We start from the raw sequence: 15,204 nt of genomic DNA, 5'->3' as shown, positions 1-15,204 counted from the left end.
TGTTATCATTTATTTAGTCTAGATTTTGAATCTAGGGACCAAACCATGCTGCAGTGACAGCTTGTGCTACCATTGGAGATGGTGCAAGGATGATTCAATTTGGAGATGTTAATGTCACAGTTGCTAGGGGAACATAATCGAGCATCGATGCATTCTCCATAGCAGGATTTTGTGGGTGGTAATTGATCGATTGAGCCATCTATTGAGAAGTACCTTGAATCCTTTGACTACTTTTATGGCTTTAATTTGTCTTGTGAGATCAGTAATTGATTCAACTTAGTTCTTCGAATTTTTCATGATAAAATTTGGGAGGATATCACTATTAAAATTTTCAGTGTCTAACACAATGCAATGCAATGCAATATAAGAAATAAATATTTCATTGTTCAGTTTAATACAAAGGGTGATAATTTTGTCTGGAATGATACTATACACGGGTGTCAAGGGCATTATCAATCAAATACAATACTTCTCCCGAAGAATCTTCGAGGCTTTTTGAATGTGCTCGTGATGGATTTGTGTAAATGGTAGTGTTGTTAAGTATCTGGGAGTTGAATTTGAATAGCATCCAATTCTAAATTGCTTGATATTAGATGCATCACTCTGATAAACTGCTGAAATACAGTATAGGAGAAGGTTCTGGCATATCCTGGTTTTGGAGGTGAGTGCTGTTACAATTATGTCAATAAAGTTTATTCTCCTTATAATGTGAGGGAAGCTATTGTACACTCTGTAAAAAGAATGTCTCTACGATCCCTCTCCATCGTTTTCTTCCAAAGTTGTCAACCAAGGAGGTTTAGGAGCAGAGTTGCTTTAAATTATAATCTCCTCTTTCTTTTGATTGTGTCATACTGTCATTAATTTTTAAGAACTGATTGACCAAGTGTCGAAACAATGCAAGGAAACATAGGGCAATTATGTTTCACTGGGTTGGTAAAAGCCTGGAATATGTACGATGCTTTTTGTGCTTTTTTTCTCTTCTGGTTCAAACGAATTTATGTGTTCCTGGTATTCAAACTTGTTAAACGATAAGGACCTGGAGCATGCAAAGAAGCGAGGAGCTAAAATATATGCTGAAGTACGTGGTTATGGGATGTCAGGTTATACACATTCACTTGTCCAATTTTTGCACTTTTGATATGTTTCAATCTTTTGTTTGGAAACAATATCATTATTAAATCAGGGCATGCATATCACATTACTCAACCTCTTGGGGAAGGCAGAGGCGCCGTTTTGACAATGTCCCGAGCTTTGAAGCAGGTATTCATATTGTAATGACCCTTGAGCTAACTGGCATTTTTTAACATTTTGGGTAGTTCTTGCACGTAAAACATATCTACTGTAGTTTTTCAAATAGAAGGTTGCCTGCAGCCTCAACCAAGTATGAGGACGATTGGAGCAAATGTTGAAAGAAAATACATTGGTTTAGGCGGCAATCTTGTTATGCTTGAGGAGTTTATGGACGTAGCAGCTATTAAATGTATCAAACAATCATCAATCTTTGATATCTTAGTTTGATATTGATAATGGGTTTGGAGTTTCAATTTTTGGTCGATTTTATGAACATCATGGGAAGTGTATTGCCCTAATTCTAAGATTTTCAAACACACGTGCAGGCATTTAATTTTCAATCACATCAATATTAATAACTCCACCCACTACAACATGGATTATCGATTTAAAAAAAATGTAGGCACGAAATCTAAAAATAACTTGAGCAAAACTATTTCTTTAGATGATTGGAGATATAACTTAAATTTTTCATAAGAAAAAGTAACCAGTTATAGATTTTAAAAGTAATTGTCTTGCTTACTCGTTGGTGTGCCCGCTAAAACAAATATGCAAAATACAGAAATCAACTTGCAACAAGATTGTAAATTTATGACGAACAAGAGGGACGAACAAAGAAACTATATGCAAAAAAGCATTTACAAAGTTATGACTACATCACATCTACAAAAGTGACGGTGTATTTTTGCCAATCTCTGTGGACGCTAATTCCTATGCTGAAAATGTACCTATATGTTTCAGCCCGATAACATAAGATAATCATTTTACAACTCTAAAAATCACGCATATACACGTTGCATACCTCCAACGGATGATCATCATGACATGTTCGAAGCAAAGTGATAAGGTCTGGTTGTATGCTATACCACCATTGCAATTTGCTTGGAAGGATAGGATGAAGGACCCATGTAAGCTTCACTGAGAGAGACAAATACACGATGGCAAGCCAAGGCTGATGCCACGAAGAACATTACAAATGAAGACCAACAGAATTTCAGCATTAATATCCGGTCTTTTCGAGCAGAATATATCGCCTTTGAGAAAATAACTCTTAGCCTTCTATCTCGAAGGATGGATTCATACTCACTACTTGGAGAAGTTAGTCTGGTAGAAGAACCTATACTTCTGTACTTGGCTTCACTTGCCACCATCACTATGGAGCTTAATCTGGAAAGATTGAAACGCTTTGCTAGCGCTTGACACATCCATTTGTATATTGTATCAGCAAGGGCCATGCAAAATTGTCGATGGAAAGGACTCGCCTCCTTCGAAACTGCTGCCCGTATCAATGAAGTTCCATCCTGTTGAATATGTTACTTCATTAAGCTCAAAATATCATGGTAATAACATCAGTCTACTCTTTATGCTAACCAGCTATTATATCACAAATTCGATATTGAAGTGTAATATAATCACTTTCTGATGGACATTGATTCATGGGCAAAAGTTTCGACTTATCAGGCTCTAGCAAACATTCAAAGATGAAATAGATCCAGCAAAAAGAGAAGTAGAAAACAAATATCCCTAACTCATACTAAGATAATCTTGAGCTAACCAGAATGAATACTAATGTCATTACCACCCTTATCATCAGCAAGAATCTATTAGGAAAAACAGGCTCAAGCAATGAATAGGTACTCACTGCACTCATTAAAAGTCGTCTTAGAACAAAACCATTTTTAGATGGCAGAAGTCTGAAAACCAGATTTGCCATATCAACTTCAGGGGCAACTTGCACTGAATGACCAAGAGAAGCTCTAGTAGTTGATGGCAGCAATGAGAGCAACCGGTTCCTGGACATCAAATGGAAGAGTAAATTCTAGAAGAAAGCACTAGGCTAAAACTGATAATTAATCAATCAAAACAGAAGTTACGTTTACAAAAATAATCAACAGACAATCTCATTTGAGAACTGACACTGTAATCTCATCGGATATAAAAAATAATGAATGGACAATCCCATTTGAGAACTGACACCGTATTCTCATTAGATATATAAATTGCCAAACTACAGTTTCAGAGTGAAAATCTTCTTCCGACTCAAAATTTAGAAAAGCCATTAGTAAAATAAACCTGGTTACTCATTACGGAACAATATTATATTAAATAATTAAAAGCTATTAATTACAAAAAATGAAAAATAAAAAGCCCAGAACATATTAACAACAAGAAGAGGAAGTTATACCTGGTTGCTCCAACTCTTAAGAAAGGTGCAAGCCTATTCCATTGAAATTCTCTCCTTCTGTTAAATACCACCTGAAATGAAAGCTTAAGTAAACTAACAAACAAAAAGCTACCATGAACTATAACGGTATATTCCTATACATCGCGTTGTTATTCATATCATATTTTGCATTTGATTTTATGGTAATAAACTTTATATATTTTTTCAAAGTATACACCAGAGCTATTGTCTTGACCTAGAAAAAGACCAAAAAGAATCATAAAAGGAAAGATATATCAGCCAAGAAACAAGGTCGTATAATAACTCAGTTGCTAAAATCTTCTGCATTAATATGCTCAACCTCATAAACTACAAAGTAAACAATCGATGTCACATTGCAACAATCACAGAAGTCCAAATCAAAGTCAATCACCAAATAACTAAGGATAATACAGTGATGACTTCAACAAAGTACCGAATGTAAAACTCTCCTGGCAGGAGGAGAATCATCAACAAGAAGTTTTTGGACAACAAAAGGGCATGCGGCTTCAAATGTCTTGAATGTTGGATCTGCAGCAATTGCCAATCCTGCAGGACAGATGAACAAACCCCAGATAAAATTGTTACGCACTATTCAATTGCATCGGTTCACGTAGAAAAGGCCCAAGAGGGAAAAATTAATATAAAATATCTAAATCATTCTACATTACAACTCACAACCCAAAAAATGCACACATAGTTAATGTAGACAGAAAAGAGCAAACTCCTTTGTCCGTTTTAACTGTAATTAGAGAAGAAGCAGTAGACGTAAACCATCCAGCAATTTGATCAAGTAAATAAGGGAATACAAAACAACCCCCCCCCCCCCCCCAACAAGTTACACGGCTTTACAATGCTCTTACTTTAAAGACAAGAATTAAGCCACCACATCTTGCTCTCTTCTGTACGACAATATAATTATCTGATAGGTAGGCCTGACATGCTTCTAAGATTTGTTATCCAAATCAGTTTAAGACATAATGGTAGTTTGTTAAAACTGGAGCCTGATTACAGATGAACTTGGTCATGAACATGGCAGAAAAAGGGTTGTTTAAGTTTATGCCCTTCCCTTCAATCTATTTAAAAATTGACTTTCAACCAGAAACACATGACACAACCCACTGCAAACTGATATTTTAACATATGGAGATATTTTTTAAAATTCAAATTTGTTAGGGTCATTGACCCAATTCTCCTGCAGAAATGTAGATAATTGCAACTATCTATTTATTCAGAGATAATTGCAACTATCTATTTATTCAAACCAGCTGGGGTTCACTTCTTTATGATAATTGTAAATGAAAGAACAACTACTACTTGTTCAAACATGAAACGGTAAGGGTTATACATAGCTGCAACATGTCCTTAAAGGAGAGCTTTTTGCAACTAGAACCGGGCTAAATCATAGTTTTCCAAACACCAACTCTACTTTAATAATAGGTCCATTGCTAAGGTGTAGAGAAAGTACAACAGCGACATTTAAGAATTTAGTCTTTCAGGTAGTTTGAAGGATGTGAATTTGATTAATTTTAAATGGTTCATTTTATTAGTGAGGCTGACATTCCCACTAACACCAAATTGACCAAGTCGTCAACCAGAAAAATATGCGAATAAAGCATACTGATTTTAATAGCTAGGGATGTAATTAATCATATCCACAGAACTCTTCTAAAAAAGAAAATATCAATTTGTTGAAGCTAATATATTATCTAACACTATGGTTCTCCTAAATTCTTCGTTTTCAACAAAATAAATAACAAAAGGAAAAGTAACGTTTGAGCTGATGTATGTGCATGACGTCTACAGTCTACACCGTTGCCGATTTTTTGTGCCAGCTCTTTAGAGGACTAACCTTCTAGAGAAGCAAGAGAACGCAGGACAAGTATGAAGTATGGTGGCATGCGGCAATGATACTTCAATGCTATAGACCATATTTTTCCCAGAACCTTTAGAACAAGCAATCAAGCAAGTAGTCACAAAACTAATCAATACGAAAACATCATGATAATTAACTGAAAGGAAATTACTGAAATCTTCAAGTAAATTAAAGTGTTTTCCAACATGATAAAACATATATGCCCTGAAAGAATCAAGTATAAAATAAAATTATATAATCATCAGAAAATGAGATGATCAAAACACTATAAATTGAAACGGAAATATTGATATAAAGATGCATAAAACTCTCAGATTGATTCATCTCAATGAATGAAAAAATTCAAGGCAGCTGTTAATTTCATGCATATGGGAAATTCAAGACATAGATTCACATTTTCGCATCGAAGACTTTAGACCGAAAATGAAGCAGGAGAGAGATTTCTATTGATTACTGAGCAAAGGCCTCCAATTCTATGACCCCAAACCCAGTGTCATGTGTAGTGAGGACAGTATTTGAAATTAAATAAAAGATCCACATAATTGCAACCCTCAAACATTCCTTGAAAATTTCACCGGTACATTGAAATGTTGACCAGCACGGTACGCGCAGAACTGACCCACATCCAACCGGGAAATCTAAATATTATTCAACCAGTTTCCGAAACAACAATCGTAATTTTGTTACATGACAGGACCTCAAATTGAAGCTTCAGTAATCCTTCTAAATCTACATTGATCATCAAGGAAAGTTACACAAGCTATATAACCTGACAAACTAGATTGTGCAGTATCATACAAGTTCCATGTGATGATTAATGTATGGATTCCAAATTCTTTTGTCAAAACATGATTAAACATAACTCTGCAACTCTTTTAACTGTCTAGAATAGCATTAAAAGACTTTCTTACCAGACTAAACTTAACACTAGGAACTCCACCGTTAAATTCCAACTTCCCTAGGGCATCCTCCAAGTCCTGAATGGTTTGAAGGAATGTCAATTATGCCAATAAATATCTTTAAATACAACCAATGACCCATCAGAATATAACAATTTGAAGTGCCAGCTATCAAAAGAACACCTATACTCAGAAGACAGTCATCTGAAATGCAAGGAAAAACACAGAACATACACATGAACAGACCAAATAACTTCAGATATGGATACTACCATGGTGAAAAGTTGTATATTAGTTCCCGGTCTTATAACATCCATTTCAGTCAAATCATACACGAGGGATGCCCAATCACCATTCACTATGTGCACAATGGAAGCAAGCATAGCAAATTGATGTCTCTTCTCCATCCGACAAACCAAGCCAAAATCAAGGAATCTGTCACAATATTAAGGTGAATAAGAAGAAGTAAGAAAAATATCAGACGTCAAAAATGTTATCCATCTCAACCAGCAGGTGTTGAAGTGCAACAAGACATGTACAAAACATCATATCACTAGTTAACAATAGGTGAATTTACCCAATTTTCCCAGATGATAAGTAACGTAAATTTCCAGGATGTGGGTCCGCATGCACCAAGCCAGTCTCAAGAAGCTGAATCAGTGATGCCTCTACTCCTTTGTTGACCTAGAGTGTTCGAGGCAGAAGAATCAATGAGCATAATTCACAAACAGAACTGATAGACTATACTAGCACATGAGAGTTGACTACTTTCCAGCGTTAGATTAAATTAAGACATGTTTTTTTGTTATTATAATAATAGAAGGGATTACAAAGAAGCGGATTAGGAATCCGCAAAACACCTAATAAAGGAATTAGCAAAAACCACTACTACACTAGTGTCAAGAGCATAAAAATTTTCAGTCCCTAACTAAATCCGAAATAAACAAATGATTAAACTCTGACAGCTTCGTCGTCCAAGTCGCAACTCTGAATTTGATCTTCTCCCACACCTCGTCCAAAAACTCTGAATAATCTGTGAAAATTCAATTGTTTCTCTCCAACCAAATCGACCAAAAGATACAATGAATGCAGGCCGCAGGGGCAAACACAATTTGTGTATTAACTGGAACTTTCTTTTTAATAGTGAATCCATTTAAAAGAGAAAGTAATTCACTTTTCATAATGCCATAACTGTTCTTTCCCTAGCAAAGCATTGACAAAAACTTACATCACCAAACTTTTAGTTTTAGCAAGAATAGATTCTTTCTCATAGATTTATGGAAATTTGCAACAAGATTTATGGTCTTAGGAGTTTATCTTATCACCAAAGTGTTAACTTAGGGGAATTGGTATTAATAAGTCACGCATTCTGCTGGTAGGCATGTTTATTTTTAAAACCTTTAAAATACAGCTTTGGTTTGAGCACTAAGTCTCCGGCTAGTACAGTATATGGACAACTATTATGTTATACTAATTAAATTTCCTTCCATAGCTCTACTACTTTGGCAACTAGGAATGTTTTACCTATGAGTTTAATTTTCTAAGTATGCAATTCCATCAATTATTGTGTGAAGTCCAACAAAAAAACTCAGTTGTGGATACACATGTACTATATCCAAGATCAAAGTAGTATGACACACTATAGAAGCTCATAAAGTGTAATAGCTTTCTAGTTAAATGCTTGCTCCTTTTACATAGCCTTGCAATCCATAAAGAGCCTAATGAAATCTACATACCAAATCCAGAAGCTTTTCCTTGGATTCTTTTGAAGATACATATATCAAATCGCTCGGACTGTCCCCAGCCATCCATTCCATAGTTAGAACTCTTTTTGTGGTCAAATGCTGAACTACTTTAGGCAAACAAATAAACGGAAAGCGAGAATGAACTTCCTGCAGAGAAAAATACCAAACTGAGGTAAAAGCTAATTCAAAATAAAAATGGACTGGAAAAAATATATGTTTCATATAGTAGCTCTAGACTCCAGAATTAACCAATTGTTTACCTCTATCAAGCAAAACAACCTGTCTCGCTAACAGCCTAATTCAATTTACTGAAGTTAACATATATTTGAGAAATTCAGATAAACTCAAGCTTAAGTCAACAAGTTCCATTTAGCTAATCCGATATCAAAGTGAAAATCACAAGGATAAAAGTTAAAGAATAAATAGATACACGATGTTTCTTTCATTTGCATTTTGTTCAAAAGGGCGCGATGATACGAAAATATATCACTGACTATTTTTCCCATCAAACTAAGAAAAGGACTAGGTTTTTGTTCACTCTGGATGACCACAAAACAGCTTGTTGCATTTGATTTTATCATGACAAGATTGCTGTCACTGCGATCACAATAATATACTAATGACATAAAAAAAACATAATATCGATAGCCAAGATCAAATGCAATAATATAATTACAGTTCATAGGGATGTCTCTTTGTTTAGTGAAAATAATCATGTCCACAGATTAGGTGGAAACAGAGTCATACCACTACCAGTCATCAAATGCAATGTTATAATGTCAACCTTGAAGGCGGTTCATATAAATCTAACCTGAACTAGTATGCTGTTCCCTGGTTCAACGTAAACAAAGAAGAAGTTTCCCCGTTTTCTCTCTAAAAGTTTGTCCATGATTTTTCAGAAATTTGGGGAGTGGTGTTGCGTCAAAAGTAACTACATTATGTCTAGAACTAAGAATTACCATGAATTCTAAAGCATTTGCAGCCTCCAAGTTGTAATCTAACTCCCCAAGCAACCCTTTTCCAAGTTCATCAGCATATAATCGAGGGTCACTTTTTCTTTTGGCTATCTTCTGAAGTAGTCCCAGCTGAAATAGCTTTTAAAAATAAAATAACAGCGCTGTGTGCAAATGGCAGGAATAATACAAATACAAGGGATTGAAGCAAACCCCTAAGCGAAGAATGTAAATATCTCGAACAACGACATGGCGTAAGTTAGGACGCTGAACTTTCACAGCAACTCGAAACCCATCGAGAGTACTTGCCTCGTAAACCTATAAAATGTCAAGAGATATAAAAACAAGCGTGAATGGTGATGTGACTCATGAAAAAAATCATCAATATCTAGTTCTTTTTTTAGTACTCTTTATTTATTGATAACATGTGATGTTAACATTCTATACCTGCCCAAATGAAGCTGCAGCTACCGGCTCTTTGGAGAAATAGCTGAAGAATGCATCAACAGGAGAACCTAAATCTTCCTCAACAATCTTCATGGCTTCAGCCCTGGGGAAAGGTGGGATTTGATCATGTAGCTCTGATAATGCCTGTGGTCATAACTAAAACCAGAAATGAGAAAACATTCTAAAATCTAGTTTGAGATACAAAGAAAATTCAACTGTATTTTAGAGGTCAGTGATCATGTTAATGTGACTGCTTCAGTCAATATGTTGCTTGAGCTTTCAATATTGTTACAATTTAATTGCATTCAATTTTCGAAACATGCTTTTCTATCCAGTGAGTACATGCAGCGCGTATTATACATAAAATTCTGATTGTTTGACCGCAAATAATTATGAATGATTTTACTTGACAAATAAAATTAACTAGTCAAAGAAGATCATGAAAGAGTACCAAAAATTTAACTCCACCACAATGAAATCATTGTAAAAGTGATAACGGGGCTCTTGCTAACTGCCCATTTTATTATACTTTCTGCCTTTTTGTTGTAATATACCATCATTGGGAGGAGAGATTCAAATAGGATTGCCACGGAGCTTACAACTCATGACAATCCATAGTCTGTTCTCTCTCTTGTCTCTACAAAATTATACACTTCGGTTAAGAATGGGGAAGGGTCTTGACATAAGGAACATCCCACCAATGTCAAAGGTTGAGATGACAAAATTTCAGATGAAATATTGGAAGTGACAAGGAACTGCATATGCCTCGATATTCAACCACAAAACATGTTGTTCAACAAGATAGCTGAACTTTTCCCAATTTATTTCTGGTTGGTCAGTGATACCCTATGCCATAATTCCACATGCACAGTTGTTTCCCAAAACAAAAGTAACTATACATATGCCAGGCATCACACCTTTGATATTTCAGAACCGATCATATCTGGCCTTGTAGAAAGGGACTGACCAGCTGCACAAAAGCACAGGCTTCCATAAGAAAAGTTGGAAATACTTGACATGAAACACCTCAAAACAACTGTGAACAGAAAAACAAGCCACGCGCTCTATCCCATACGCAGGAGATGCCATATCACCTTTTATAAAAGTGGGACCCAAATTTAGCATTGTTTCTTTTAATATTATCCCAAAGTTGTATTTGGAATTATTTTCACCAGCATCCTTGTTACTAGCTGAATTGATCCCTGAGATCCTGGATTTGATTGCAGCGGAAACAAAGGCAGTAAAGACCTTCCACAAGATACGACTGGGTAAGAATAAAGTTATATGAATAACAGCTCACTGAGTATAAGAATTAGATCGAGCATGAATTTGCAGCAGGGTCATTGCTTAAAGAAAAGAATGTGTTTGCCTGGAGCCACCGAAGTAAAGTACTGTTAAAACTTTAAAAAACACAGTGCCTTTGTCCAAAAATAGATAAAAAATTAAGAATCAGACGTACTTTCTTTGGAAATATTTGCTGGAAATGAACAATAATAGGCAAAGATGAAATGTGAATTATGTCAAACATTTTAGAATAGAATACCTCGAGAAGTCGGAGAACCACTATATGTGGCCGCAAAGTGAAATAATCAGTAACTTCTTGCAGATCATAGGTCTCCGGAAGTGGTTTTGTCCACATCTTGGAGAGATAGTAAACATAGATAGCATATACCTCGAGGGCTTTAAGATCAGCCAGAAACAAATCAATACCCAAGAGTTCTGTCCAAACAAGAAATGAGAGGGTAGATATTTAATCTGTACAACATGTCAGAATCTCATAACATTCCTGACCAGCATACATGAAGTATGTTAACACTATCATCATATGCACAGTGATCTTAGACTGAATTCAGGTACAGCTAAGTTCAGCTACGAGGTTCTGGCTAAAGAGTATACATGAAGTATGTTAACACTATCATCATATGCACAGTGATCTTAGACTGAATTCAGGTACAGCTAAGTTCAGCTACGAGGTTCTGGCTAAAGAGTATACATGAAGTATATTAACACTATCATCATATGCACAGTGATCTTAGACTGAATTCAGGTACAGCTAAGTTGAGCTACGAGGTTCTGGCTAAAGAGTATACATGAAGTATGTTAACACTATCATCATATGCACAGTGATCTTAGACTGAATTCAGGTACGGCTAAGTTGAGCTACGAGGTTCTGGCTAAAGAGTATGTTTTACGTAATGTGCTATCTTTTTCCATAAACAGAGTGAGATATGCACAGAGGTAACTCAGCTGCCATAGCATATGACGGCATAATACAAGCCACCCAGTCTTGCAACTGCTATAAAGATGACATCATCAACTTCCACAAATTCAATGGTTTGGTAATATTGACAAAACTTGTTTAATGAAATCATTATGCTGTTTGAAGCATGTAAAATCCTATCAGTCTTTTGAGTAGCGGAATAAACTCTAAACCACTATCCAAAATACAAACACATTCTTTACACTGCCACTACATAATAAGTTCAGTCTTTATCAAAATTCAAGACATATAAGAATCCTGTATATGTATGCACATAGGATTATAAGCACGAGTTACAAATTACAATAACTAAGATGATCCTCCATTCCACCAGTTCAAGTGAAAATACTAAACATCCGAGTGTTTAACTATTTGAAAAGTGGATATTAGTTTAAGAAGTGGTAGACTGTAAAAAACCTAAAGCTTTCACATTTCAAAACCCTTATATACAAGTCTATCACCATTCAAAACAATGTCATTTCAAATACATGAAACAGGAAAAGATAGTCACCATAATTATAATAGAAATGCAATGTACAACGCTTGTTGAATACCAGGATAATAAGGCTGAGGCCAAGAGGGAAAACGTAATGATGACGCACGTGGATCCTCTACATTCCGCAGCCATATTAAATCCTCCACTGATTTCGAAATCTCCGGAATCCGAAACGATTTATTCGTCCATTGCAAGCCTTTACTCAACCCTTTACGAATAAAACTCACATCGGTTCGAACCACTTCCACGACATTCCCCAGCGCCCCACCTTTTTTACCCAAATTTTGGTTGTTAAATTCGACATCTTTACTGCTTTTGTGCGAGTGATGCTTCTTCCTAACTCTCGGACTGGCTGATGTAGAACAAGCGACAGGAAACATCGTTGATACTGAAGCCATTTCCATACACTGGGAAATTAAACCAAAAATTATGTGATTCAAAACGAATTTGTCATAATGGGGAAGATTATCGGATCATATCGTTTGTGAAATTAGGTGAGTCGAGCGGCAAAGATGAGAGATATGCATGGAATTGGGGATTTATACATTTTCTGTTGAGACGTGTGGCTGTGGTCCGATTTGCTTGGTACGGGACACTTTATCCGTACACTTGACCCATTGGGCTACTCAACTGGGCCACACAGAAAATTAGCAGTGCGGGTGGCTTCGCAGTTATATATGTATTGTCAAGTCTTAAATTTTGGTAAAATGGAATCAAAATTTTAATAGGGGATGAAACCCGAAAAATTTTCGAAAAACAAAAATTTGTAATTTCGACGTTTTCGCATATTACGTAACGATGAATCGTTAAATTAAGTCGATCACGAATAAAAATCGTAGTAGAGAATAAAATGTATCTACATACCAAAAGAAACATAACATTTATCTGTGAAACGGGTCAACCCTACCGATATTCACAATAAAAAGTAATACTCTTAGCATAAAAATTAATATCTTTCATGGATGACCCAAATAAGAGATATGTCTCACAAAATACGACTCATGATATCGTCTCACACAAGTTTTTACCATATAATATAATATATATGTGCGCAACCTATATTAATGATTCCATGCGAATCTCACCTTTTTGTTGCATGTAATTTCGATCTTATAACATTTTCGAAAGGGTGTCTTTTTTCTTTTTCTTTTTATTTTTTTTAATTTTTTTCAAATAAAGTATAGCAGCAGAAATTCATATTTCTCACTGCAGATTTTAACTTTTTTGTTGGCTTTTTGTAGAAAATAAGTAACTAAATAATTATATATATACTCTAGTGGGTTGTGACACGCGCAATGCATGGAAAAATAAAGAACCAAGTAAGTTTTTTATTATTGTAAAATGAAATTTATAGTTTTGAAATGACAGGAGAGAATATGAAATACGAATATTGGATTGATAGCTCCGTAACATACATGGTGGAAGACACATGTTTTTTTTTATTGAAATTTTTTAAGAATATTTAATTTTATTTATTACTATTTACGTTATCAATCGACACTCAATCGTTTGAAATTATATTAATTAGGAGTAAGTCTCATGTGAGACCGTCTCACGGATCTTAATCTGTGAGACGGGTCAACCATACTCATATTCACAATATAAAGTAATAATCTTAACATAAAAAGTAATAATTTTTCATGGATGACTCAAATAAGAGATACGTCTCACAAATACGACCCGTGAGACCGTCTCACACAAGTTTTTGTCATTAATTAGTAGCCTCGTTGTGATTTTAAATTTGAAAGATGACGTTGGTTCATTTGTCTACATGTCATCTTTTAAAATAAAAATAACCAATAGTTTTCATATACACACGCACATACATTAGTTGGTCGTTTTAAAAAATAAAAGTATTTAATTTTTTGGAATTGAAATCGTACGAAAGAAAATAAAATATAAAGAAAAAGCATGTGGTAACTGATAATTAGAGGGAGTAAGAGAGTTAAAGGAATATAATATAAATATAAGTAAGATCGCTATTCCTGACTTGAGAGTCTTGTGATACTCCTCAGGAAAGCCTAGCCAGAACCACACGTGCGGGAGTTCTTCTTCTGTGCACGTTCTGATCTTGAAGTGGATATTTTCACTTAAGGGCTAAGTACAACAAATTTCGAGGAATTTGTTAAAGACAATTATGTGTTGATAAACTTATGATAATAGATTTTTTTTTCTTGAATAATGAATGTTAAATGAAATAAAATTAAATTTGGAATTTAATAAAACACGGATGATCACATCAAAGTTTGTTAATATATAAGTTAAATAATATATATTATGATATATTTATTCTAATTACGATTTAACTCCCGCATGGATATGAAAATTTATAGTCTCATTATTATTTCAATTTTCTTCCATGTTTATTATATTAAAGTTTTGAGTGATGAGGAATCCATGTTCGTCCAGGCACTCCCAGACAAATTGAGCTTCAGAGGAGGAAAAAGCAACTTTTGCTTTACAACCTAGAAAAGGATATCTCATCCAAACCCTAATTAGATTACAATATGGAGTATAAATAATTTATTTATTTTATTTCATGAATAATATATGATATTATTTTAATTTTTTTTAATTAGTCATATACATTAATGATGTAAAAAAAATTTAAGCACTGTGGAATAATATATATACTGTGTGCATCTAACTAGTAGTAAATTAAATTGTGGTAATTACATGTAATCCCCAGGAATGAAAAATTAGTTTACTGTTTTATCAAAAATTATAATTGAAAATAACAGTACAATTCAAATATTTTAAATAATAAAATTGTCCGGTTCGATCACTCATCCAACATAATTAAAAAAAAAATTGAAAAATATATACATATCAAGGAATCCCTCGCATATCCCCATGCTGGTAGCTAGTGTGTGTATCCCCTATTTATTGGCAAACTTGAGCTACAATTCCAACCCCACAATCAAATTAAGCTTCTCCTTTCCCTCACATGAAAACCCTACAAAAACTTGTAGGAGACTTCACCTGATTCAATCTTCCTGTGAGCTTAGCAGCCATCGCTAGCTAGCTTTATATAT

At 34.7% G+C, this 15,204-nt stretch overlaps 2 protein-coding genes across 3 annotated transcripts in view; both read right to left on the bottom strand.

The window, feature by feature from the left end:
- The window catches only part of LOC140959887 (rhomboid-like protein 19), a 45,441-nt gene that overhangs the window by 4,535 nt on the left and 25,702 nt on the right, over positions 1–15,204 (bottom strand). The window lies entirely within an intron of this gene.
- LOC140959022 (uncharacterized) lies at positions 1,815–12,738 on the bottom strand. Of its 2 annotated transcripts, XR_012171870.1 has the most exons (17): positions 12,228–12,738; positions 10,957–11,132; positions 10,508–10,661; positions 10,331–10,383; positions 9,414–9,557; positions 9,180–9,284; positions 8,973–9,098; positions 8,005–8,160; positions 6,846–6,952; positions 6,541–6,703; positions 6,281–6,346; positions 5,346–5,439; positions 3,930–4,042; positions 3,476–3,546; positions 2,933–3,083; positions 2,093–2,591; positions 1,815–2,018 (listed from the first exon to the last, which is right to left on the bottom strand). XR_012171870.1 is itself a non-coding variant. In XM_073416720.1 (16 exons), exons 1-16 carry the CDS (start codon positions 12,571–12,573, stop codon positions 2,151–2,153), a joined length of 2,466 nt encoding a protein of 821 aa, XP_073272821.1. In that variant the 5' UTR covers positions 12,574–12,738; the 3' UTR covers positions 1,994–2,150. The 2 variants fall into 2 exon arrangements, 1 of the variants encoding a protein (XP_073272821.1); XM_073416720.1 differs by having other exon boundaries at positions 1,994–2,591.

Source organism: Primulina huaijiensis, chromosome 15 (assembly GCF_012295235.1).
Source record: "Primulina huaijiensis isolate GDHJ02 chromosome 15, ASM1229523v2, whole genome shotgun sequence".
Lineage (NCBI taxonomy): Eukaryota > Viridiplantae > Streptophyta > Magnoliopsida > Lamiales > Gesneriaceae > Primulina > Primulina huaijiensis.
The sequence above is the reverse complement of the archived record's forward strand: the minus strand, read 5'-3'. Positions and strand labels throughout refer to the sequence as shown.